The sequence below is a fragment of the Neovison vison genome, chromosome 2 (genome assembly GCF_020171115.1).
Source record: "Neovison vison isolate M4711 chromosome 2, ASM_NN_V1, whole genome shotgun sequence".
NCBI lineage: Eukaryota > Metazoa > Chordata > Mammalia > Carnivora > Mustelidae > Neogale > Neogale vison.
Window position 1 is genome coordinate 159,375,951 of NC_058092.1, and position 27,780 is coordinate 159,403,730.

General features: G+C 47.7%; 2 protein-coding genes across 5 annotated transcripts in view; one reads left to right on the forward strand and one right to left on the reverse strand.

Moving 5' to 3' along the window:
- Positions 1–27,780, reverse strand: part of LOC122900622 (protocadherin-15-like) — a 213,162-nt gene that overhangs the window by 13,901 nt on the left and 171,481 nt on the right. Inside the window, exon 7 of one of the 4 annotated variants that reach the window (XR_006383276.1) lies at positions 16,243–16,412. The exons of the other annotated variants lie outside the window; for them this stretch is intronic. The gene's annotated coding sequence lies outside the window, so the exon portion shown is untranslated. Of the gene's footprint in view, positions 1–16,242; positions 16,413–27,780 lie in introns of those variants that run through there. 4 annotated transcript variants of the gene reach the window in all.
- LOC122900624 (spermatogenesis-associated protein 31E1-like) lies at positions 16,050–22,850 on the forward strand. The gene is made up of 5 exons (XM_044239394.1): positions 16,050–16,322; positions 18,023–18,080; positions 18,619–18,679; positions 18,932–19,201; positions 19,436–22,850. The coding sequence occupies exons 1-5, from the start codon at positions 16,125–16,127 to the stop codon at positions 22,848–22,850; spliced, it is 4,002 nt and encodes a 1,333-aa protein (XP_044095329.1). The 5' UTR covers positions 16,050–16,124.

The window sequence follows — 27,780 nt, forward strand, 5'->3', positions numbered from 1 at the left end:
TTGCATTCTCTTGGGAACAGATGCCGGGATGGAATCAGTCATATGAGTGATTTGCCAGGGAGATGCCTGTGGAGAATGAGGAAGCAGGAGTAAGAGTGGAAAGCATTCCTATTTCGATGCAGGTCTGACGATCGAGGAGACAGGATGAGGCAGGATTGGACAAGAAGAGCTTCGGACTTGACTGCAGTTTAGAGACAGCTTCAGCCACGCTGCTGCGGAGTCCGGAGTAAAGGCACCCTCCAGGGAGACCCCACATGAGGCCAGGAGAGCCCCGCTCCACCAGCCAGTCATTGGCTGAGAGAAGCCTTGGGAGAATATGGCCCCAGGATGGAGGTGAGTGGGGACCCAAAAGTCCCAGAGGCACTGAGGCTGGAGGCTGTCACGTTCCCATGCTTCTCACAACAGGTTCTTTTGAAAGGGAGAGCTGAAAAATGTATCTCCACAACTGCCTCACTAAGAAATATAAACCTATTAAACTCACCATACGAAGAAGCTCACTGTCTTTAACGTCTGCATAACAATGAAATATCACGAATGCATCGGGCTCCTAAACTACATGCGGGCCTACCAGTTATGACATCCAAGAGCATCTCACTGGTGTTCTAATGACGTTGAAATGAAATGAGGGTTATTTGCCTGGCTCAAGGGATTATTTTTTAGAACTTTGTGCTGTTCACAAACAAATTAAGGATGACATTTTTTTAATTTACAGATTAAACTGATGTAGAGACATCTGTTAGTACCCTATAGCTTCAGTTCTCTATGTGTCTGTAAGCACAGTGATCCCCTTTCGTGTTCCTATCCTCAGCACTCAGAGTTGGTTTACCCTAAGTAGATTTTCTTCTGCATGAGCACGTACTCATTATTTATTTGGACTTCACATAAAATGGTTGCTATCCTTGACCCAGTGGTCCCAAACCACTCACATGGGTCTAGAATGTTCTGTGCCTAGGGATGCTGTCATATGATTGCGGAAGCCAGGCCTCCTGCATTGTTCATTCATTATGTGACATTCAGACCTCTCAGACTCATCTGCTTCATTGTCTTATTCCTACTAGCCACACAACCCATCAAAGCAGAAGGACACAAAAATGGGATTCAGACAAAAGAGGCCAAGCTTAACCAAGAGACTGGTTATTCCCCCTCCCTTTGTTTGCAATGTTCCGTTTATCTACTTTACAATGGGAAAGGAGTGGAATGGCTCACTTACACAGAGTAGAAGTTAGTGGAGAAGAATCATTAATTAGTGAGAGGAAGCGTAACATTGTGTTAGGTTGGCCATCTGTGTGGGAGAGGAGAATTATGAATCCCTACAGGAGGTTTGTCTAACAGAGGCCATGCAGTCAGGAAGAGCAGAGAGCCCTAGAAGTGACATGCATCTGTGATGCCCACCACGTGACATGCCTTCGCCCAAACCTCTTTCTGTCTTACTAGAACCTCTCACTACCCAGCATGGTTGCCTGCTTAGTCCCATGACCACCATAAACCTTCTGGAAAGAGAATAACTTTCCAGTTGGAACATAAGTATTGTTAGCTCTCACAATGGCCCCCTTCCAGGTCCATGACTTATGCTGAGCTACCTTTGTCCTGAATGGCTCTCACTGATAACTTGACCTACCTTTGCTCCTGTCAAAGCCACTCAGCACCCTTTAACAGAAACAAAGAGTGTTCAATGACATTTGCAAAAAGACCAACTAAAAATAGAACCCAAGTCACTATTAGAAGGCTAAATAATTAGCTAAATAATTAGCTACTTTCAAAATCAAAGCCGACCCCCCAAAGCCAAGGAAACTCCCTGACTGACAAATACACTAAGACAGCCACTTTCCAAGGAGACTCCTCCTCCACCACCACACACTGTCCCCTGCTCAACCTTCTGTAGAGACAGAAACTTAACGGACACAACGCACTGCAGCTGCTAACACCTGAGGCTGAGAAGCTCCTTGGAAGGATGAGGCAGGAGGCTTCACCAGTCAGATGGGTTTTGGAGACACCCAAATTGGCCACTGGGTCTCTCCTTGGTCTTTCGCCCAAAATTTAGCCCACAGCCTTCATAAAATTACACGTTAGCCCAAAGGAAATCTCAAAGATCTTCTCCACAAATATTGGTGGTAATGGTAATAACTAGCTCTTCTGCACAACCAGAAATAGGCACCATGTGTTCTCTTATGGGCTTTTGTCTGATGCATGCAGAAGTTTTAGAATTAAAGCTCTTTATTTATATCTGTCTGGATGTTTTTGTGCCTACACATATGTAATAGTTTCCTGCCTTTGGATGGTATTACAAAATTACACCATAAATTTCTTAAAAGGACTTCTATTTTAATTGCTGTAATGATAAATAAACACATACAGATTGAACAGTTCTAAAATTCCCAAAAATTTGGGAAATTTAACCTTTAATACTTTCACATGCTTTAAAAATATTCTTATACAAACTGACTCAAGGATTTTCAAAATTCAAGTTTCCATAATTTGGGTAGGTCTTTAGCAATCAGGACTAGTTTGATATTGCTGGTTGAAACACTGCCATTTCTAGCATCATACATTTCTATTCTATTTGGGTACATTCTTCCCAAAATTACAAAGGTTTCCTGATTAAATAAACCCGCCTGTGGCTACAGCTGTTTCAGACTATCAAAAATGCAAATATTTCCTTAACCAAATTGAACCTTCTTCTGACCAACCTTATTTCAACAGTACTTACGATTTGTAGTATAAAAATAGTTTCCAAGCTCTTTACATAACCTAAAACCTTAAACTTATGCTAACCTGAGTTAATGGTTTTCTTTAGATACCCAGGTCACTTATAAAGAAGAGAAAATACTGAAACTTAATTACTAAACATAATTTTAATTCTATATGCTTGTTTTAAAGATTTTATTTATTTTATTTGACAGACAGAGATCTCAAGGAGGCAGAGAGGCAGGCAGAAAGAGAGAGGGGGAAGCAGGCTCCCTGCTGAGCAGAGAGCCCGATGCGGGGCTCGATCCCAGGACCCTGGGATCCTGACCTGAGCCGAAGGCAGAAGCTTTAACCATTGAGCCACCCAGGTGCCCCAATTCTATATGCTTTTTGTCTCTAATTTTTACATGGTACAGACTGGGTTAAGATTTCAGAATTGCATTCAGGCCAGGTTATTTCTCCTGGAGAGCACACTTCTGTCTATAGAAAGATCTGGACATATTTCCAAATAATTCCTATGCCCCAACTACCTCCTCCTCTCATCCACCCCCCTCCAAAGCCACAAAGGCACCTTTCTCCATCCTCACCATGAGAACCTACAGGGCCCCTGATGAGAAGACCCCAAAACGGTGGCCCCCAGGATTTTCCCAATGAGTCACACCCAGCCTCCAGCCATTTGTGAAAAGTATCATGTAAGTCTCCCCATGTGTCTGTGGCTTCAATGTGCTTACTATGGGCCTCAGGAGGCAGTCACAGGCTCAGCCCCTGTCTCTCTGGATATGCCTGACTCTCTAAATTTCAGGGTGGCAGCTAATCTTGAAGCCTTGGTTCTCTGAGGAGCCCAAGAAAAGCTACTGATCTCTAGTTTGTCCTGATTTTTCTTACTGTAAGGCTAAAAGTGATGATTTCTGGAAGTTGCTTCTCTTGCTGTCAACATGTTATACAACAATGTTGTGTCTGTACTACTGAGCAGTGAACATCGGTACCACTGTTAACTACAGATTTTATTCTGATTTCACCAGTGTCTTCCACTAGTGTCCTTTGTCTCTCCCAGAATCCAAATAAGGATAACACATAGAATTTAGTTATGTATCAGCTTAGTCTCCTCAATCTGTGATACTCCCATAGCCCTTTCTTTTTTTTTTTTTCCAAGACTTTTTCACATTTGAAGTTCTCTCATTTTGGATTTTTCTGATATTTTCTATTAATTAGGCTGGAGTTATGTTTGGGGGGAAGTATAGCACAAAGGTGAGTCCCCTTTTTATGCATCATTTCAGGATGTACATGACAGAAGCTTGACTAATAACTGGGGATGGTAGCTTGATCACAGGGTTTAGATGGCACCTACCAGATTTCTCTGCTGAAAAGTTACACATTTTCCCCCTCAAATCTCTATCAGTTAGAAGCCAATCACTAAATTCAGTGCACAGTCAAGGGGAAGGGAATTAAACTCTACCTCTTGGTAGCAGGAATATCTGTATCTATATCATGAATAATTTTTCTGTTATTTATTTTTTCATATGGACTCATGGACATTTATTTTATTCTTTGGAATTTGATCCAACATATGCTTGCTTGTGTCATTGCTCAATTTGTTAAAATTTCCTGGTTTCATCTTTGTTTGAGCTTATAACTTCTTCAGTCTGTGTCTGCCCTGAATAATGCTGTGTTCTTACTTCTCCCAGTGAGTGCCTGTCACTCTCTAGTTTTCATGTTGCTTCTTCTTCCTGTGACATCTCTCTGCTGGGTTCACAAAAAGTAACTAATTTCCAACAATGCTCTTTCCAGCTTTCTATGTCTCTGAAATCATTTATTAGACTGATATCTGATAAATCATGATCCAAGAGCTCACATGAAAATAATGGATGTATAATTACAATATGAGTTCTGAATCACTGGTTCTGTGTGCTCTGAAATTTTCTGATCCAGGCTGGTGCCATTAGAGAAGATAAAAATAGATTATTTCTTCTTGTCACTTCAGTTCCCTCCCTTCACATCACTCCCATCTGTCCCCCACCTACAGAACCCATTATGCACATAAGGCCCATGACTTGGCTTGTTCTATATCGATACTATCAATCATGCTCTTTGGCCTTACATTAATAGACTCACTCCTGACTTTGTCCTCAGGAGAGAATACAGTAAATTATCAAAAAGAGAAGGTTTACATTACTCTCATAAAGTGTAGTTAACAAGCAGGGAGGACGTTCATACAACACCCCCATCAATCAGTGCCTGTGCTGAGACATAACAGTAAATGTCAATGGTAATAATAATAATAATAATTGAATAAATAAAGGCTTTTAAAATGGATACACCTCCAAGAATCTTAGAAAAAATGCAACATGAATTTAGGACTCAGAGAGTTTAAAGGTCAGAACAGGTCAGGAAGAGTAAAACTAATACCATTTCATAGATTTGAGCAATTACTTTAGGAAAAATCCATTACATAAAACACCTGTTAGATGCTGAGGAAGTAGTATGGAAAGGGACTATCTCGTCTGATAAAACACTATCAAAATGTATTCTGGAAAGGGATTCAAGATGGCAGCAAAGGAAGATCCTGAACTGATCTCCCATAAACATGAACACATCAAATCTACAGCTACATACGGATCATTCCCCTGTGAAAAAGATCTGAAATCTGGATGACAATCAACGGACAAAAGAATGTCATTGAGACAGGTAAGAGAGGCAGAGATTTGGTCTTCACAAAAAACTCAGGCCCCAGAGCCCAGCACACAATAGGGAGGGGTCTCACCAGTCTTGTGCTTCCTCTGGAAAAGTGAGGAGTTGGTGCCTCATATCAGGCAGTCCAACCCTTGGGATCTGCACCAGAGAGATGAGTTCCCCAGAGATGCCTGGCTTAGAAAACCAAGGGAGATGAGGGAGCCAAAGTGTAAGGGGGGGGCAGACTGAGTGGAGTCATCCAATCAGTAGGCCGTATGTATATCCACTGGGAAGGTTGGAATTCAATTGGCCACCTGTGTAGGGGCGGGGCTTAACCACCCCCATAAAGGTTGCTCTGCCAGGCTGCCAAGGGGGGCTGCTGCAGGAGAGCAGTGGAGCCGAGTCCGCGGAGAGTGGAGCGAAGAGCGGTGAAATCGGCGGAGAGCGGTGAAGTGGAGCGGAGAGCGGTGGAAGTTGCAGAAGAGCAGGGGAGTCAACGGTGTATAGAAGAGCTGTAACAGCTCTTGTAAGAGCTATAACCGCGTTTGGCGGTCCAGCCTCCAGCCTCCGGCGGCCCGAGCCACCGCCTGCAGCCTCCAGCCCCCGGCGGCGGCGCCGAGCCGTGGCCTGCAGCTTCCATCCTCCGGTGGCGGCCCCGAGCGCCGCCACCTGCAGCCTCCCGCGGCGGCCCCGAGCGCCGCCGCCTGCAGCTTCCATCCTCCGGCGGCGGCCCCGAGCGCCGCCGCCTGCAGCTTCCATCCTCCGGCGGCGGGCCCGGGCGCCGCTGCCTGCAGCTTCCAGCCTCCGGCGGCGGCCCCGAGCGCCGCCGCCTGCAGCTTCCAGCCTCCGGCGGCGGCCCCGAGCCATCGCCTGCAGCCTCCAGCCTCCGGCGGCCCAGCAGTCCAGTCGTCTGCGGTCCAGTTGTCAGCGGTCCCTCGACGCCTGCGGTCCTGAGACATCTGCGGTCCAGTTGTCAGCGGTCCCTCGACGCCTGCGGTCCTGAGACATCTGCGGTCCAGTTGTCAGCGGTCCCTCGACGCCTGCGGTCCTGAGACATCTGCGGTCCAGTTGTCAGCGGTCCCTCGACGCCTGCGGTCCTGAGACATCTGCGGTCCAGTTGTCAGCGGTCCCTCGACGCCTGCGGTCCTGAGACATCTGCGGTCCAGTTGTCAGCGGTCCCTCGACGCCTGCGGTCCTGAGACATCTGCGGTCCAGTTGTCAGCGGTCCCTCGACGCCTGCGGTCCTGAGACATCTGCGGTCCAGTTGTCAGCGGTCCCTCGACGCCTGCGGTCCTGAGACATCTGCGGTCCAGTTGTCAGCGGTCCCTCGACGCCTGCGGTCCTGAGACATCTGCGGTCCAGTTGTCAGCGGTCCCTCGACGCCTGCGGTCCTGAGACATCTGCGGTCCAGTTGTCAGCGGTCCCTTGACGCCTGGGGTGCCAGCGGCCCTGCCCCGCACTCCAGGACCCTCAGCAGTGACACAGTGAGAAACGACCTAGATGTCAGCAACCTCATTGGGAGTAGGCTCGCCGGGGTCAAAGTTGTCATCTTTTATAAAAGAAAGCCCTGACCGGTCAGTGCGATTCATGATGCTTGGCGCAAAATAAAGCTTTGCTTGACCTTCGCTTTGTATCAGTCTCGTTCCTTTGATCACGGACCCTAACAAAAGTACTATAGGAAACTGAGGTTCTCCTTCTAAAGAGCCCATGTTTGGTCTCACTCATCCTGGGATCCTGCTCAAAAGCACCACATTTTTTTTTTTTGATGTGGAAAAATTATTTTTTTAAATTTCTTTTCAATGTAACAGTATTCATTGTTTTTGCACCACACCCAGTGCTCCAGGCAATACGTGCCTTCCCTAATACCCACCACCTGGTACCCCAACCTCCCACCCCCTGCCCCTTCAAGACCCTCAGGTTGTTTTTCAGAGTCCATAGTCTCTCATGGTTCACCTCCCCCTTTTAAAGTGTCTAGACTGTATGGCAAGAAAATTCATTTGTTCATCTGAGGGTATCTGCCCAAGGGGCAGGGGAGAGTCAGGGGTCTCTCTGGAGACAAAGGCTCTGGCTGACACCATTTTTGTGTTCTCCACCTACCCTGCTAGCCAAGGTAGGCACATTGTGACACAGCACCTTCCTGTTGCCTCACAAGAAGGGCTTGCAGTCCCAGCATGGTCCCACCGCCTTGCTGAGGCTAGAGAGAGTGGGTGGTAGCAGCAATTCTTCACTCCCTCAAGGGCAGACTAGTGTGAACAATCATGGCATTTCCCTGCCCCCAATCTCGGGACTGGGATAGGGCATTCTCTTGCAGCACAGCAAAAATTGATGAGTACATGCAGTCAAGGCATTTACCTGTTCTTGTTCTGAAGCCAGAGGGCGTGCCTTGCCCCCTGCACACACCAGCTTCCCTGCTAAAGCCAGTAGGCATGTGAAAACCGCACAGGGGATGTCCCTTATTTGTTTGGCTCTGGTGGCCAAGGGGGCTGGCATTCCTGACCTCCAGGGAACTATAACAAATGCAAAGACACTTCTTGGCAGACCAGTACCCCCAGGACACTGCATAGACAGCAGGCTGAAATACAACCCCTGTCTTTCCATGAATAAAGCCTTTTTACTTACCCTGGAGCTTCAACCTGAGGGACAAGCTTCATGTCTCCCAGACATCTAGAGGCTACAGAGGTGCTCCCAGGGAATGTAAGCAGAAAGAAACCATCCTTGCTCACCCCCTTTGCCTCAATACAGCTCTACCAAACATCCCAGAAAGGAGCTTATACACTTATCTAGAGCCCTGATTTTTGAAACTGTCACCAGGGACACCTCCAGATCTCCCAATCTGGAGTCCAACTGGGATTGAAATTGTCACCCCACAAGACTATATATACGTGCACACTTTAAAAGCTTCTGCCTGAGTGTCTGACTTCCAATCAGCCTAAAACAAAGTGTTAGATTAGATTCCTCTCTTTGGAACACTGACAGGTCTTGGGGACAGATCAGAAATAAATCAGACTGTTTAGACAATCACAAAGGTTAGGAGACAACTAAGAACCAGGACAAGGGTAAGGGAGAAAGTTCGTCTCCCACACATGGCAACTTTTCATCACTGGAAGGAGTAGTTGTTTTGCCAAATATATAGAAACACAGGAAGTCAAGCAAAATGAGGAAATAAAAATACATTCCAAATAAGAGAATAAGACAAAACTTCAGAAAAATGTTAATGATATTGAGATAAGTAACCTACATGTAATAAACTCAATTTGATAGTCATAAAGATGCCCATGGAACTCGGGGGAAGAAAGGAGGAGCACAGGGGGAACTTCACCAGCAACAGCAAGTGTGCGAAAGAACCAACCAGAAGTGACAGGAATGATGAATACAATAATTAAACCGAAAACTACACTAAAGGTGTTCAGCCTGAGACTGGATGAAACAGAAAATAGAGTCTCTGAGGTGGAACACAAAGCTGCCCAAACAGAGCAACAAAAAGAAAAATGAATTCAAAACGTTAAAGATAACTTAAGAAACTTAATGTGACATCAAGCAGCATAACACTCAAATTAAAGAGGTCCTAAAGGGTGAGGAGAAAAAGAAAGGTGCAGAAAACTTATTTGAAAAAATCATGGGTGAAAACTTTCCTAACCTGAGGAAGAAAACACCACACTGGGATATTCAAATCAGAAAAGCAAACAAATAAAAAACACCTCAAAGACCCCAACACCAAGCCACATTATAATTTGAATGTCAAAAATTAATGATAAAAAGCAGCAGCAAAACACCTGTTTATTATGTGCAGGGAAGTGTACCCAGTAGGCTACCAGCAAATTATTCAGCACACGTTTCACAGGCCAGAAGAGAGCAGTGTGATGTGTTTAGAGTACTGAGGGAGGCACCTCAGTGGCACAATTGTTTAAGAGTCCAACTTTTGGTTTCTGCTCAGGTCATGATCTCAGGGTTGTGGGATCGAGCCCCACCTTGGGCTCCCTGCTCAGTCCGCTTCAGTTTCTCTCTCTTTCATCCCTCTTCCAAACAAATTGTTAGTGTCTGTGATCAAAGGAACGAGGCTGATGCAAAGTGAAAGTCAAGCAAAGCTTTATTTCACGCCAAGCATCGAAAACCAAACCGACTGGTAGGGGCCATCTCTTACAAAGAGGCGACGACGACGACCCCAACGAGGCCACTCCCCAGACAAGGCCATTCCCCGGACGACGATGCTCCCCAGACAATGACCCTGATGAGGCTGACGACTACCCCAACGACTACCCCCAACGTCTACTACTACTCCCTCCCATCCAGCCTCACAAATCAACCTTTAAAGAGGCGGTTGAGCCCAGCCCACACACAGGTGGCCAATGAGATTGCAACACACAGGGAAAGCTGCACAGTCATGCTCGGTCAGCAATATGGGTGACCAATTGAATTTCAACTGACCACAGTAAATATATGAACACCCCACTGATTGGATGTCTCCATCTGGTCTGGTCCACCCCTATATCCGGGGTTTGCAAGTAAGTTCCTCTGGCTAAAGAGGCCCTCATACAGGCCCTCACGTTCCCCCCTTTTCCTTGGAAATTAGTCAAATCCTTGACTTTTCAGCCAGTTCTATGTTCTCCTGTTGTAAGGGGTTATATTGAGCTTGTAAGACTAACATGTTTATCGCTCTAATTTTCTTCTGTACAAATGACATTAGGGCATTTACAATGCAGCGACCAAAAAGTAACAGTAGTGCACAGTCAGCTGATGAGTTAGCCATTCACCGCTTTGTATACCCTTTTGCATTTTTCCTAATTCCATTCATCTAAATTCCTGCCTATACTTTACATAAACAGGTAACAATAGGAGCAACAATAAACTCAAAGGTTTTTTAGTCTTAGCTTTAGTCCACGGTCAGCAGGGTCCGTGGGCTGCGGCTTCCATCTCTGGGGGGCGTCCTCGTCCTCATCTCATTTGACATGATCCGCGTGAATCCAGGCCCTAATGCCTTCTACTTTTACTGACATGGGGGTGGTCAGGATGACAGTAAATGGTCCCTTCCAGCGAGGCTCCAAGTTTCCCACTTGATAGCGACATATCCAAACCAAGTCCCGGGGTTGGTAAGGATGTGGTTCCACCTCTGTCTCTGACCCAGTGTGGGCAGTCCGGATCCCTGAGTGGGCTTTTTTTTAAGATAGACTGTAATGACTGCAGTGACTGGAGTACAGAATTATTAGTCATTTTTGCTAGGGCAACCTCTTGTAGCCGACGACAGAGTTGGGGGGGAGGGGTCTCCCGAACATTATTTCAAGTGGGGTCACCTTGTTTAAATAGGGTGTACATCGTGCCTTGAGGAGGGTGAAAGGAAGGAGATCAACCCATCCACCACCAGTCTCCAGAATTAGTTTTGTCAAGGTCTCTTTAAGAGTCTGGTTCATTCTCTCTACTTGCCCGGAACTCTGGGGCCAGTAGGCACAATGTGCTTCCAATTAGTGCCCACAGCCTTGGCCAATCCCTGTGAGACTGAACTCACAAATGCAGGGCCATTGTCTGACCCGATCGATCGCAAGAGGCAGCCCAACCTAGGAATTATTTCTTCTAGTAGCTTTTTAGCTACCACTCTTGCTATCTCATGTTTGGCAGAAAAAGCCTCTACCCAGTTTGAAAAGGTATCTACAAAAACTAACATATACTTGTGCCCATATTTTCCAGGTTTCATTTCTGTAAAATCTATTTCCCAATAAATTCCTGGTTCCTTACCTCTTTCTCTTTTCCCTCTTCCCATTTTAGTTCTTCCCACATTAACTTCCTAGCATTGAGCACATCTATCAACTACATCCTGAACCATACACCCTAATTTAGAAACCTGGAACTGCTTGTCTGTAAGTTCCTTGAGTTTGCGTATCCCCAAGTGAGTACCCTGATGTATCTGGTCTACTAACTTCTTATCTAGTCTTTGAGGAAGAATTATTTTTCCTGCTTTAGTCTTAGCCCAGTTCCCTTCATAGTCCAATTTAACCCATTTTTGTAAATACTTTAAATCTTCTTCTAAATAGTTTGTTTTTTTCTGGTAGGGCTGGAGCCGGGAGTGTAACCAGTTCTTGTACTGTTTCTCAGGCTGCTTGCTTTGCAGTTTGATCTGCTAATTGGTTTCCTTTTGAAATCAGATCAGTCCCCTTTTGGTGACCTGGGTAATGCATAATGGCCACCTCTTTTGGGTCCCAAGTAGCCTAGAGGAGAGCCAATATTTCTCTTCTGTTTTTAATTTATTTTCCTTCTGCTGTTAATAGGCCCCTTTCTTTATAAATAGCCTCAGGTATATGGAGAGTAGCAAAAGCATACCTGCTATCCATATAGATGTTGGCAGTTTTACCTTACGATCTACAATGCTTTGGTGAATGCAATCAGCTCCACTTTTTGCACCGATGTTCCGTGTGGCAGGGCTACTGTCCAGAGTTCCTGCTCAAAAGAAACCACCACAGCCCCCGCATACCTCTTTCTATTGACCTTGTAGCTACTCCCATCTGTGAACAGAGTCATCTCGGCATCTGGGAGGGGAACGTCTCTGAGATCCGGCCTTATTCGTGTGACTTGGGTTGGGACCTCCCCACAATCGTGTGGGTGGTCAACCACTCCTCTGGCAGCAGTGTGGCTGGATTTAGCACCGCTGGGGGCTGGAAGGTCACTCTTGGTTCATTAAGGAGGAGGGCCTGATACCCCGTCACTCAGGTGTTTGTCATCCATTGGTTTGGTGGAGTCTGGAGAAGGCCCTTGATAGCGTGTGTGGTGGTTATGATGAGATTTTGACCCAAAGTCAATTTACTCGCACCCTTGACCAGGAGGGCCGTGGCAGCAATTATGTGGAGGCAAGGGGGAACCCAGCTGCTACTGGATCTAGTTTCTTGCTCAAATAGGCTACTGGCCTTTGCCAAGGCCCCAAAGTCTGAGTCAAAACTCCTTTGGCCACCCCTGCTTTTTCATCCACATACAAGTGGAAGGGCTTGGTAACATCTGGGATGACCAATGTTGGGGCACTCGGTAAGGCTATTTGTAATTCCCGAAATGCTCCTTTGGCCTCAGCTGTCCACTCTATCATAGTGAGCCCCCCTTTGCCAGTTTGTAGAGAGGTCAGGCAATCTCTGCAAACCGCGGTATCCACAGCCTACAGTAACCCACCATCCCAAGAAATTCCCTCACTTGTCGGGACATGGTGTGGCAGGGGTATTGGGTGATCACTGTTTCTTGGACTCAGACAGTGAACGCACTCCTTCGTGGAGATCAAAGCCTAGATAAGTGGCATGGCTCTGACAGAGCTGCACTTTCTTCGCTGACACCTGATACGCTTTTTCCTGCAGTCTGTAAGAGAGCTTTCGTCCCCCACAAACATGACTTATCGTCCTCAGCGGCTACTAGCCAAGTCATCAACGTACTATAACAGAGTGACTCCCGGGTTGGAGGTTCTATACTCACACAAATCCTCGTGTAGGGCCTTGTCAAAAATGGTGGGTGAATTCTTGAATCCTTGGGGAAGTCTTGTCCAGGTGTGCTGGCCTTGGAACCCTTCCTGTGGGTCGGACCACTCAAAAGCAAAAAGGGGCTGAGATTCCCTTGCTAAATATATGCAGAAAAATGCATCCTTGAGATCTAAGATGGTATACACAGTTCTTTCGGGGCCCAGGAGGGGGAGTAGGGTATAAGGGCTAGGCACCGTCAGGTGGATATCTACAACCCGTTTGTTAACTTCTCGCAAGTCCTGAACAGGTCGGTACACCTCAGTCTCGGCCTTTTTGACGGGCAGCAAAGGTGTGTTCCATGGAGATTTGCAAGGAAATAGGATCCCATCTCCTCGGAGACAGTTAATGTGTTTTCTGATCCCTTCCTTTGCTCCCCGGGTGGAGGGGTTACTCCCAAACGCAAACAGCCATAACCATCGCCTTTAATTGCACCACCACTGTATGTTGTCCCCTGGCCAAGCCAGGGGGCTTCCCTTCTGCCCAGACCTAGGGAAACTCGACCTATATGGTTTGGAGAAGGCTCCCCCCTTTGTCTCCTCTGGTTTTGAGACTGGCTCATAAAGGAGGTATTCATCTATTGCTGCCATAAGCACCTGTACACTGGGTTGTCTCAAGGTTACAATCATGTCTCCTTCCAAGAACTGAATGCCAGCTCATAACTTGTGGAGGAGATCTCTTCGCATCAAGTTATATGGGGCATTAGGGAGGAAAAAAAAATCAATGTTTAACTACTCCTGAGGCCAAATTTAAAGTCCTTTCTGTTGTCCATTTATGTCTCTCTGTGCCATTTGCTCCTTGTACCCAGACTTCCTCTCCAGATAGTTTCCCCATAGGTTTAAGTAATGATGAAAATTGGTCTCTCGTGTCCACCAAAAAATCAATTGATTTCCCCTCCACTTCAATTTTTACCTGAGGTTTGGAGAGGGGATCTGAACCATGGCCCCTTCAGTCTCTGGTGGTGAGCACTGCTGTCTTCCTTTTGGGGCACTCCTTGGCCTAATGTCCTTCTTCCTTACAGTAAGCACACTGATCTGAATCCAAGTCTTCCCACCTGCCTTCTCTGTGCTTAGGCTTTTCCTTCCATTTACTATCCCCTACCTGTCTCCTCCCCTCCTCATGTAATGCCAAAACCTTAACCAGTTTTTTTGTCTGTTTTTCATCCTCTTGTGCATCCCTGTTGTTAAACACCTTTTCTGCTATTCCCACTAACTCAGTCAGATTCTTCCCTTCAAATCCTTCAATTTTCTGAAGTTTCCTCCTTATATCTGGGGCTGACTGACTGGCAAATGCAAGATTCATTGCCCTCTGATTTTCGGGTGCCCTAGGGTCGATCTGGCTATACATTTTATAGGCTTCAATAAGCCTTTCTAGGAAAGCTCCTGGAGACTCATTCTTACCTTGAGCCACTGTACCAGTTTTAGATAAATTTATGGATCTCCTTGCAGCTGCACGGAGGCCTCCCATAGAGCCTGGTGGTAGAAACGTAAGGTCTCCTTGCCTTCATTGGAGTTTAGATCCCAGTTGCGGGGTTCCCTCAGGCAGTAGTCCTCCATTTGGCAGGGATCGAGGTCCCTGCCAAGTCTCTCGCTTTTCACCTTATGGGTTTTTCGCATGATGCGATCCCTCTATTCCGCATTAAAGAGAGCCATAAGGAGCTGTTGAATATCCACCCAGGTAGGTTGGTAGATAAGAAAGACAGTCTCCAAGAGACTAATTAAGTCCTCAGGGAGGACAGAAAAGGATTTGTGTTGGGCCTTCCAGTTATAGATGTTAGAAGAGGAGAAAGGGATATAGGTTAGGTGGAGGTGCCCTCTCCCATATGGTAGAGCAACCTCATGGAGAGGCAGCATTGGCGCCAACAGTACTTGTGAGGTAAAGGGAGGCAGAGGGGCATAGAGGAAAGGGGAAAGATCAGGGCGGTCTCTCTGTTTGGTGGTCCCATAGGTGGACCCCAACAGCATCTGAGGTGGACTGGTAAGGGCATCTCAGGACTTGAGAGTCAGGTTTAGGGGACAGATGGGGAGGGGGAATTCCACATCCTCCACATCCGATGGGGGTAGGACGTTCTTCTTCCCTGGTTCCCCCTTATCTGTCTGTTCTGGCTTTGGTGCTCTGACCTGCCTTAGAGGGAGAGAGATGGTTTCATTAGCAGGGGAAGGTGGGACTTGAGCCATGACGATGGCTCTTCTATCAGATATCACCTGGCCACAATGTACGGTATTTGGTCTCGATGTAGATCGAACACCTCACTGAATAGATCTGAGCCTAGGCAAACGTTCCTTCCGGCAGCCACCCTGTGGGCCACTCTAACTGGCAGTGTTTTTAGTTTTCCTGGGGAAACCTTGTCACCCGACTGGGTGGCTTTACCTTGAAAATCCTTGAAATGTTCGAGAACAAGACCTAGGGGTGTCACAGGTCCCTTACTCTCCGCTTGTCCCATTTCTCCAAATACAACAAACAACACAACAGACAACAAAAAAACAAGGCAAAGAAAACCACAGGCCAAGAAATCCCCATCCAGAGCCCACTACTGCTGGGGACTTTCTTGGTCCCTGACAAACCAGACAATGGACAACAAAAAAAAACAAGGCAATCACTTATAAAGCTAGAGTGAAGACAAAAATAATATGTTTAACTAAAACTACAATAGTTAGTTAAAATATTTATATTTTAAAAAGGTTGTGACATCAAAAACATTAAACATGTGGTTCCCCACAGTATAGAACTTCAACAGTTTACATCAATGGAAAAGTCATCCACACAGAAAGTCAATAAGAAAACATCAGTCTTAAATGAATCATGTATACTGAGGTGAATGGATAAAGATATCACACACATCAATATAATATTCAGCCATAAAAAATAATGAAATGGTGATGGTTGTGGTAACATGGAGAACCTTGAGAATACCTTGTTAAATAAAATAAGAGAAAGACAAATACCATATAGTTTCACTTGTATGTAGAATTGGAAAAAAAAAAAAAGAAACTCAGATTCATAGATACAGAGAAGAGATTGGTGTCTGCTGAGGGGAGGAACTTGGAGGCCTGGGAGGGCGGAGGGATGGAGCCACAGGGTGGGGGAGGGGCTGCTTCTCTTCTGTCCCCTCCCCCTCCCTCAGGAGCCCTTTGTGACCAGACAATAGCTCTGTGATGTGGGCCTGGGGCTTGTATCTGCACCTCCACACCCAGGGCTCAGTTGTCTGAGGGCAGCAGTGCGATTGATTAGTTGCTAACTCTCAGGGCTCGGTTGCCTGAGGGCAGCAATGCGATCAGACATTAATGTCTGATGAGGGAAGAGATGGAAAATTATCTCTTCCCTCAGGAATTCTTTTTTAATGGTTGGATGAGCTCCAGTCCCATTATCTGGGCAGTTAATATCATCTTTGCCCTTGTATGTGGGATAGGGCTCTTTGTCTTTTTCCTCTCCTACTTCCAGCATGATCCATCCTCACCACCAGGAAAGAAGCACAAGAAGAGCAGGAAGGTAAGGAACCCTCGGCCCAGACCCAGCAGAGTGTGATTCTATCTTCTTTTCTATTATTCTTTCCACTTTTCTGAGTCACTGGGAAGACCCCTGAAATGGGAAAGAATAGAATGGGTATTCTCAGGAGAGAGTAGACTGAAAGACCCTCGGACTTCACCACCCAAGAATCGGACACCAGACTTCCACTGGATGCAAAAGCAAGAGGGTTTATTCTTCACAGACGCGCCTGCGGGCGGTCAGCAGCACCAGCTAGCTGAGCGCGCCCGGGCTTCTTGTTACAAGCTTTTTTATAGGGCAAGAAAAAAGGGGTACAGGAGCAATGGTTAAGCAACAGGTTTCCTATTGATTGTTTTATTTTTTTTTCCAATTTATTTATTTTCAGAAAAACAGTATTCATTATTTTTTCACCACACCCAGTGCTCCATGCAAGCTGTGCCCTCTATAATACCCACCACCTGGTACCCCAACCTCCCACCCCCCCGCCACTTCAAACCCCTCAGATTGTTTTTCAGAGTCCATAGTCTCTCATGGTTCATCTCCCCTTCCAATTTACCCAAAAGCACATACCCTCCCCAGTGTCCATAACCCTACCCCCCTTCTCCCAACCCCCCTCCCCCCAGCAACCCACAGTTTGTTTCGTGAGATTAAGAGTCACTTATGGTTTGTCTCCCTCCCTATCCCATCTTGTTTCATGGATTCTTCTCCTACCCACTTAAGGCCCCATGTTGCCCACTTTGTGTTTTAAAACAATCAATAGGATCACCACTCCCTCATATCAGGGAGTGGTGATCCTATTGATTGTTTTAAAACACAATGTGGGTTATCTGAGGTCACAGCTGTTAGTTCCTTCAACTCCCGAAACAACAGGGCGGGCTAGAGACTTTCTGTCCTTTGTTCTCTTTCCTGCTTTTGTGATAAGGTGGCGGGTGGTGGTAGGATGTTTTACAGCCAAGCGGTTACAGAAAAGCAAAAGAGCAGTTAGTTAATCAATGGCTGGGGGAAGGGTGTAGCCAAGCGGTTACAGAAAAGCAAAAGAGTGATTAGTTAATCAACGGCTGGGGGAAGGGTGTCTATATTCGGGGTCTTTCATAGACCACCATCCATCCAGGACAAGCCAGACTCAGCAGGGGTTAGAGGGACACGAGGATTTCTCCCTGAAGATCTCGGGCCAGAATCCAGGTGTGGTGGAGGGGTCCAGGGCAGTGTCCCAAACACAGTGACCGGTGGCCAAGGACCAGAGGCTAAAAGCTGCCTCTCTAGTGGAGGTCAGGCCCCTGAGCACTGGGTCACCAGCCACCGTCCCAGGACAGATATTTCAGGTGAATATTCCCCCTTCAGGGCTGATTGAGGGCAGTACTGAGCCCAGGAGGTCCCAAGCAGCAGCTAGAGTGGGGCTCTGGCCTTGGAAAGTGGGGTCCTATGTGAAAAAGTCCAGTTGTGCCACCAGGTCTGGTATTGTGTGTGTTTCTTGAGCAGAGGAACAGTGGCAAACTTCTCACATAGGATATCCTTCTGTACATTCTTCAAAGAAGGAAAACTGGAAATATTTGTATCCATTTTGAAAAGGAAATGAGTAAAACTAAAGAAAATCACAGTCCGCCCACCCGCTTAGTTAAATGTAGGAAGTCAAACTACTCATGAGCAGTGAGCACCTGCTGCTGGGCTGGGGGTCCCAGCCTCCCCATGTTCTCTTATCTCAGTACCAAGCAGAGCCATGGAGGAGGAGCAAAAGAAGCCAGAGAAGCCAGACTCTGAAAGGTGAGTGTCCACCACTCACCCCTGCATGCCCCAATTACACTGTGCCCCCTGCTCTGAAGCCCGGCCCCACCATCTCCCAAGACACCAGGGCCTGAGCCCATCCTTCAGGAAACAGAGCCCTGGGAGGCGGGTTGGGGGCTCCTGGGAGGGAGATCACAACCCACCCAGAGGCTTCCCGGATTCCGCACCAGAACAAAGCCCTGAGGGGCTGGAAATGGGTGTCGCCCAGCAGGGGCCCCAGGGCCTAGACTGGGGGCGGGACCTCCTGCTCCTACTGTGGACAAGCTGTTCAACTCAGCTCAGATTCCTCTGTGAAGCCATGCAGTCCTTCCTCCCCCAGCAAGGTCATGAGTGAGAAAACACTTTGGAAAAGACAAAGCGATCCCCAAAATGAACCCTGTAATCACCGTGTGGGCACGTGACCTTGGACAGTGCTGTTTGGGGCTTCCAAGTCCAATCCCCCAAAGGGACATTATACCCAGTCTCCTGTAAGACATCTGGGCCCCCCTTCCCCTGTGACCCAGTCTCCTGTTTCCAGCTTGCAGAAATTGCCTGCATGAGCTGGAAGAGTTCCACAGTTTAGTCTCCCTTCTGCAAAGGTAATGAATCTGTTCCCTTATCCCCTGGGTGGGCCTCCCCGAGTCTGTGATGTGACCCCCAGGGCTGCAGGGAACAGCCTCTGGGGCTGCTTGGGGGTGCTGGGAGGAGCCATGGGACAGATTGTGACCAAAGCCCCAGGCTGAGGTGACAGCAGGGGCATTGTGATGTGGGTGTGGGGCGTGGAGGGCCATGGGGTCCCCTCCCAGCCCCAGGCTGCTGCAGGGACAGCTCACACCTCTTGTCTCCCACAGCCACCTGACAAGGCTCTCTGACCAGGGGGGCTTTCACCAGTCCTTACATCAAGCAGCCCCTGGTCAGGTGCGCCAAGGGGCGCCAGCTGGAGCCTGTCAGCCATGCAGGGAGCCTGTGGAAGGCGCTCCTCCTGCCGTGGCCTCATCACCTGCTCGTGCTCCGCTGACAGGGCCCCCTCGGCCTCTGGCCTCCACCCTGCCAGCGAGACCTCAAGAAGAGCAAACTAACTTTAAAAAAATCCTACCAGACACAGTGAGAAAGAACTTTCTTCCAAGTCATTCCAACTGGGACTCTCTCATTCCAGCCATCTCAGGCCTTGGCCATGCCAGCTACCCCATTTTATCCTTTTCCTGGTGGTGGAAAAGTACCAAGTCCTTGTTCTTGCCTGGAACATTACAGCACAAGTGCCAGCAAGAACACGTGTCCTGCCACCCACCAGATGCCTTGTTCTGGGGTGGCCTTACTAACAGGCAGATAGAGACTCATAACCCTTCGTTTGTCAATCCGGATGTCCAGAAGCTCCTTGAACTGCTAATCAGCAAAAGGGTAGAACTGAAGAGTTGGAAGGAGAAAGAAATGGTTGGGTCAGTTTTCAAACAGTGGTGCCCAGACGACCATGTGAGCTTCTGGGGGACTCTGTGGAAGCTGCTGGGTTCCTTCTGGAACATGAAAAACAAAGCAGAGCCACTGGCCCAAACTCAGCCATTCTCATCTCCCAAGGTCTTGGAAGACCACTTGCACTGGAAACGCAGCCAGCTCTTCTGGGGTCTCCCCTCTCTGCACAGTGAGTCCCTGGTGACCACTGCCTTTTTTTCTACTCACTCTTCTCCACTACAGTCTCCCTCTGTTTTATTCAATGGGACCTCTAATTGCTTGCCAGTTCTAAACCAGGATCAAGTATCTTCACAGTTTTCCCATGCCCCACCATTGTTCCACCGTGGGATCCAAACTCAACCCTCAATGCTAACCTTGCCCCAGCCCCAAGTCCCCCTTGCACCCTCTGTCCCAATAAGACCACCTTCTCTCCCATCCCAGAGGAGGACCAGTAGGGTATCTTTTGCTACATCCCAGAATAAGACACAATCCTTTACCCCAACTAAAATGCAACATCTGGAGTGGCCCTTGTTGCCAAAGCAACAAGGAAGGGGGAAAACTTTACCCACTATGGAGAAAAGATCTCCAAAATTCTTTAGCCAAGTCCCTCCCAAGCTTCTGGAGGACCACCAGGCCTCCCGGGCCCACAGATCAGGTTCTACCTTTCAAGGGGACTTTGTCATCTTTAATATCCAGAAGCCACAGCTTCAGAGGAAGCTCAGCAGGGATAAACAGCAAAGCAGCTTGCCCCACAAGGTTCAGCTCTCTCTAGAACTGAGGTGGCCTCAGGATGAATTCCTGGGAGTGAGTCAGGCACAGGGAGAGCAGGGGCTCTCAAGGCCCTTTGTGTTTAAAGGTAAAAGCAGCCAAGCTACATGGAGGACCAGGTCCAGATACCACAGGAAGTATAAAGCAAGATTCAAACTAGAGAAGAACTTTGGTAAGGGTTTATGGCAGTGTCTGAAGAGGACACCAACAGGTCTCTCCAGGATCTCAGCTAGGTTCCCAGTGAAGGTTCTGGGAACCAACTCTGAGAAGGGGTTTGGAAGACCCTTAATAGGGGCCTTAGAGGGTGATCCAGGAAAATACTTAGCCAGGGGCCAAGACAAGAAACGTAGAGAAAGAACTTTAAAGGTTCATTTACACAGGAAATTAGGACATATCAGTAAAGGTCTGATCTCTGTGACTGTGCGTCGATCCTGGTTTGTGGCCAGCCATGCTTTTCCCAAGTCCCAACCCCACATGGCTATCAGAAATCTAGCACACTTAAAGGATCAGGAGCTCTACGTAAACACCTCCCATGAGCTGTCCTTCCTTTGTCCTAACACTCAGCAGAAGCTGGAAACTCACATCATAAGTTTTCAAGTGAGGCATAAGTGGGACCTACCTCTCCAAACTGTTGAGCCCATAGATCTCAAACTACTTGAAGCTCAACATTTGCCTTTTCCCCAGTCCCCCTTTCCATGCTCAGCCACCTTTGTACCTGGGGCCCCCTCAAAAGCCAAATTTTACAAGTTCTTGGGGAAACCACCTCAGCCCCATCCAGAAGAGAAGGGTATAACTGAAAAGTCTGATTCCACTTCAGGGAGTCCCCTGCCTGTTCCCTCACCCATACGTGAGCAAATCCAGCAGGCCCTGGGAAGGATTTTACCTGGTGATGGCCATCAGTCCTCAAATACGTCTTTATCAAGACAGGAGGGCAGATCACCTTCTTGGGCCTCCACTATCAGCCTCCCAAACAGAAACCTGCACAGCAAGACTGGTATGGGGGCCAAGAAAGACAACCTGGAACCAAGTCCAAGTTTAGAAATGGCCAGGAATGAGCTAAAAGAGAGTGGGGGTCAGGCCTCACCAGACATGGTAGCAACACTGAAGATGAAGCTCAGGTCCCAAACTCCAGGGTCTGAAGGGGCCACAGAGGCTATGGAGGCCAAGAAGGCCCCTGCTTGGAAAGTTGTCTTAAGACCCAGTGGGCTGGCCAACAAACCAGCCATTTATGTGGATCTGAGATCAGGATATCCAGGTGCTAGGAAAAGCCCCTCACCATCTACAGTGTTGGTTGCTCAAGATCCAGAGGAGGTAAGCCTTGAAACAAAGGTTAGTAAGGTTGAGCTCCAAAAGAAGATAGAGTCGGAGAACCAGCCTGAAGGCCCTACCACTAGTGAGCTTCCTCAAGATTCTCCCAGTGACCTCCTCCTCCCAGACTTTTCCACTTGTATGCTTGTTGAAGACAGTGGCACCAATGTGCTCCCACCAGACACTCACACTAATGCTGTCCTTGCTGCAGAAAGCTTGACCACTCAAGAGTCACCCTCCTGTTCCCAAATGGAACGTGCCAGTGGAGAGACACCAGCTTCCCCAGTGTCACATAACCTTAGCTCAAGTGGATTAAGCAGTGAGGGGCAGCAAGAGCCCTGTGGACCAAAGGTTGAGGAACCAAGTGACAGCCAGAGCAACAATGAGACCACTGATGAGGGAAAGGACCAGAAGAGACCCAAACCAGAAGAGAATGAAGACAGGTGTGCAGAACCGTTGGCAATCAGGGCTTCCCAAGCTAGCAAGATAGGCCACCCTCCCCAGGTCAGAGGATCAGGAGAGAGCCTTGGGAGCAAATACCTCCAGCTCATGCCACCAGAAAAGGGACATGTTTTTCCGGAAAGCCACTTTAGACAAAGGATGAAGAATTTTCTGCAGTGCCTTAATCCCACTAAAAAAAGCAAAGGACTGGAAGTCCCCCTTCAAAAAAGCAAGCCTGCATCGGCTTCTGCCCAGAGCTTGGTACCAGTCAGAAGCAGATTGGTTATGGACAACAGGGCTGCCGAAACTCAGACGGTAGTGACAGCTGTGGGACAAATTCTGGTGGAAAAATTGCGACTCCACCAAGGAATTCGGGCCTCAGAGATGTATCAGCACAAGGAATTGCAGGCCCCAGTACAAAGGCATTCTTGCCCCCACAGGGCTTTCGCCTCTACAGACCAGAAGAGAGTGATGGGAGGAATAGCCTCCAATCAGCAAGGTACCCCCAAGGGCCATAGCTGCCCTAGCAAGAGCCAGCTGGCCAGAGACAGAAATGGTGAATGGAAAAGCCTCCCCAGGAACCTGGGGCCCCCAGGCAGACCCAGCCAGCACCAGCCGATGGTGGCAGGTGTCTCAGGTCGAGTTCTCCATTATCCTACACGCAGTTTTCGAAAATATGCCTCAACCTATCAGGCAGAGAACGCTTCACACATCTTTCCTGGTCAGAAAGATTTCCCTCAAGAAAAAATCGAGTATATGCAAAGAAAGACCATTTTTTCTCATATTAGCACATCCTCTGTGTGCTAATAACTTCCCCGTGCCAAAATTTTGTTTCCCGAAAATACATGTTTGGTGTTTTTCCTCTCATGAGTGGTCCTGGACTTTGTGTGTGCCCTGCTTGGGTGGAGGGGATCAGGGTTTTCTCTCCCCAAAGGCCTGCTTTGGCTTCCAGAAGGATGGGGCCTTGGAGGGCCAGGGACCTTGGGGTCCACCCCGTCCCCTTCCTCACACACCTTCCATTTCCACGACAAGGTGAACAAGACCCAGAGTGGGACCTTGCTCTGCCCATCCTCTCCTGCTTTCCTTCCACCTGAAATTTGTGTGGTTGTAGGGAGGGTCTTCTGAGACAGAAATCCCACTCAGGCTCCAGGAAGACAGAGTCCTAGGTCAGAGTGGGGCCCGCAGTTGGGAGACGCAAGGCTGGCCCTGAGGGCAGAGGTGAGAAATCCTGCCCCCATCCACGTATCCTGTGGGGAGTAGAGGACGGCCACCCCAGGAGCCTTCTCTTCCCAGATAATCTCATCTTAGCTCCATGCAGCCAGCCCCTCTTACACTCGGAGCAGCAAGGGACAAGCTCGCTCCCAGCACTGAGGGTGTGTGTGGTGCCAGAGATCCCCAGCCTGCCCAGCCCCAGGGCACTGAAGGGGCCTTCTCACCAGCACCCCCTTCCCCTTCTGGGGGATGGGTAGGGTGTGGCTGTGGGCAGGGGGACCCTGCACTTAGGGTGGGAGGCCAGGAAGGAAGCCAAGTGTCAGGGTAAGCCCATGCCTGGTGTGACAACTGAAGACCCTTGGTGTCCCACTGCCACCTACAGGCCCAGAGGGGAGAAGTTAGAGGCGCTGGGACTGTCCCCACAGGATTTCCACCCCACTCCAGCTGCCAAGTCCAGGGGTGGGGTTGTGGAGAGGGTGGGGCGGGGGTTGTACAGAAGCCACCTGAGCTCCCACATGGAAAGCCAGGTTCCCAGAGGCAGCAAGGCCTTCAGGCAGAGAAGTTAAGTTCTGCACAATTTGATAAGCTTGTAGGACTGCGGGCCCCGGGACAGACTTGGGGTCTGTGACCTTTACGTACACGTGTGGCCCAAGGATGGCTCCCAGGGGACTGGGGGGGGGACTCGGAGGCCAAGGGACTGGCCTGGCTCCTGGTCATGGTTACCTCAGAGCTCAGAAGGGCAGGAGGACAAGATGGGGCTTGACCCACCACCGGCTAGAAGGACGTGTCCAGAATGAGGGTGCAGTCCAGGAGGCTCCCCCCACCGTGTGCCCCGCTCCCAGCCCAACATCATCCTCTAGGGCCCCTCACACATAGCTCACATGGTAGAGAGTCCCACAAGTCGGACGTGCACCCCACACTCCTGTTGGTAGAAGTGCCGTGGACAGGAGGCTGGTGGAACAGCCAGAAACAGGAAGGAGCAAGTCCCCTTGCCCTTCTCCTGCCAGATGGTACAAGAAGGCCAGAAAGGGAAAGCCCCATGCCAAAAGACCTTGTGCAGAGACCTCTGACAGAGACCCACCAAGACCTCCCACAGAGACTCATACAGAGACCCACACTGAGACCTCCCACAGAGACCCACACAAAGCCCAATCAGATCCTACACAGAGACCTCTGACAGGGGCCAACATCAAGAGCCCTCATGAACACCATTCCAGGGATGATCTTCAAGGCCCTCCCACACATACCTTATGCAGAAACTCTCACAGTGAACAATACCAAGAGACTTCACAGAGACCTGTGACAGAGATCCACACAGATTTCTCTCAGACACACCTCAGAAAATGATCTGAATACCCACACACAGCTCTGCAGAACCCACACAGAGGCCTCCCAGTGCCCTGCAGACACCAAAGACATACCTTGAACAGAGGCCTCACCTCCATCCTTAGGAGCCCAAGCAGCCACCCAGTGACAGGCCCCGCATGGATCTGAAGCCACTTAACAAACTGGCAGTGCAGTTGTGCTCTACAGATAAAAGGCCTTGTGTATTTTTTAATTACTTATGAAAAAGACTTAGATTCCCCATGTAAACCTGAAAAATCCTTTCCTTCACAGATTTTCATTGCTTGAGCTCCCACGCACAGTTTAAAGAATCAGAAACTGAAAACAAAACTTTGCCATCATCTAATGAGGGAAGAACTCTTATTTGTCCAGTTTTAGCTACGGTTTAGTGCCATGACTTGGTAAGATCTAGATAACAGATCTCAAGTGTATGCCTAAATCTCTCAGGTCACCCATTGAGGTGATGATGCCACAATCTTTTCTCTCAGAAGAGAGGAAGAGCTGGTGTCAGTTCTGTGGGTATATATATGTTTTTTAATTAAGAAAAAACATACGCAGTAAAATATTTTATGGGCTCACAGTTATTAATGTTATTAACATTTTGAAATTTGCTCCCTTGATGATACTTTCTCATGTTACTGAATCACAGGAACTATGGAAAGTGGCCCTGCATAGCCTATAATGTCCAATCATTAGTATTTAATGACCAAAACAACACATCATTCCCCTACAAATGCCTGCATCCACAATATCCCACAATCATAAAAAAGATACTTTCTTTTTTAAGTTTAAGCTACTTCTAAACCATGGTTTTAGTCAGAATAAAATTAAATTCTTGCAAGAGGTATAAAATAATATAACTTCTAACAAAATAAATGGGAATTTTTGAAGCTTTACTGTCTTTTGAAAGAAAACATCACTGCCTTGTCTCATCCTGATAACAAGAAATGAGATGACACAGCTCTTTGCTCTCAGCAATTTTATGTGTGTGTGTTAGTTGGTTCTGTGGATCAGATGCATTAGTATTTTTTTTAAAGATTTGTGGGACAGACTATTTTTATAGAAGCGATAAATAGGACATGTGTCTTGTTAGTGTCAGTAGCCATTCTTACCCCACTTGGAATAAGGGCAAGCGAGGAACCAACACAAACGTTTTCTGGGAAGTGATTCCATTACTTTGAACCTTTCTCAGTAGAAGAAAAGGTGGGAGGTCTCAGGTAGGAAGCTGAGACACTTTTGCCCCACAAATAAGTACACAATTCATAGGCCATTAAAACTGGGAGGGCTGCTGCAGGCTGTTGGCTGGAAGGATTTGCAGAGAGCAGATGAAGACAGACAGGCATGTTTAAGGTCTCTTGGCCATAGCCAGGACACCATTTACAAAATGTGCCCATAATATAAGTAGGAAACAGAACTTGACCAAAGCCTGCTGCGTGTCCTATCTTCCCTCAATTTACACAGCGAAGACACTGCCCTCCACCACCACCTCCCCACAGAACCCTCCCTCATTGTAAGACACTTACTGCGGACTTCAGATGAAAAAGTAGGTAAAGAAAGGAAGAAGAGGAGAAGAGGGGAGACAAAGAACCATTACCAACACACACACACACACAGTAGTGTTGGTCTCTGCTTTATCCCAGCCACCTAGTTAACAAATGGGGATCCCATGGCACAGAGAGTCTCCCCAAGCCACATGGGTACTCAGTTTCCACACATGACTCTAATCCAGTGCTTCCTCTGCTACACGACTTGAGCAGTGTAAAAGGATCCCTTTCCTAAGTCAGACAGATGGTATCCCTAAAGGAAATTATTTCCACCACCACTAATAATGGTACATATCACTTATTTCAGAGAGGAAAAAAGGAAGGAAAAGTCATCTTGCCATTTAGATAATGAAAATTTCAGAGAATAGAAACCTCTCTGGATCACAGTCTGGTTTTTCATTTGTTTGTTTTTTAAATATTTTATTTGACAGTGAGAGACAGGGAGGGAGAATAGAGAGGGAACACAAGCAGGGGAGCTGGAGAGGGAGAAGCAGGCTTCCCACCCAGCAGGGAGCCTGATGTGTGGCTTGGTCATGGGATCGAGCCAGAGCTGAAGGCAGACACTTAACGAATGACCCACCCAGGCACCCCAATGACACTTTGTAATATTTCTCTAAAAGAAAAGAATGACAAATGGGAATTTAAATCTATTAAATCTATTAACTTTCATGAAAATAAGTACAACGGATTGTGTTCCACTTTTCCCTCTGGGTGGACTCCTTTGTCCACATCTTGAAAATGTGTACAAAGTGTACCTTTGTCCGCATCTTGAATCCACCTGCAATTCCAAGTAGTCCTCAAAGATTTTGAGGATTGGAGGCAAAAGTACACAAAGCCCAGTTCCTGGAGATACCATCCCTGCTTTGTCATCTGAGAGGCTTGGGAAGTCCATTAAGAGTGAGACAGTAAGGGCCAATTTATTGTTAAAATCTGTTTAACTATTAGGGCCTGCTTAGCTAGAGCAACTCCATATTGCCTAGGTAGCCATATTGTTGTTTACATCCACGGACTTCATTCAAGGAATAAACACCCCATTAGTTCCTGGTATCGGTTCCAGGTATCGATTCCGGGAGTAAACACCTTAACAATAGAAGCCACATACCTTGAGGTCTGTGGTTATGCCCTATAATACCAGCTTGTGAGATCGGGATGGGGTCACTCTCTTTGGAGGCAGACCTGGCCAGTCAGTCTGACTTCTAGTGCTTGGCGTAGAATAAAGTTTGCATAACTTTCATTTTGTCTCAGTCTCATTCCTTTGATAATGGGCCCGAACAGAGATCTTTTTGTGGAGGGGCTCACCAGGTGACTGGACAGGACAGTACACAGGGGTGCAGAAGGAACACATTAGAACTTCCATTTGGAAACTTTTTCATCTCATTTTTTTAAAAATCCCTGTATTTATATAAGATTTGCCATGGATATAAATTGTAGACTTATGATGCATGTAGTTAACTTACATAAACACATACACATAAGAGGCTACATACTCTGAAAGATTTTTATGGGCTCAAAGAATGGTAGAAATGTAGAGACCACTGACATGAACAAGATTCCCAGTCTTTTCTAAGAAGCTGATCCAGAATCCAAAACAACTATGGGTTCTGGGCTCCATCAGCCAAACCATGTATATGGCTGGT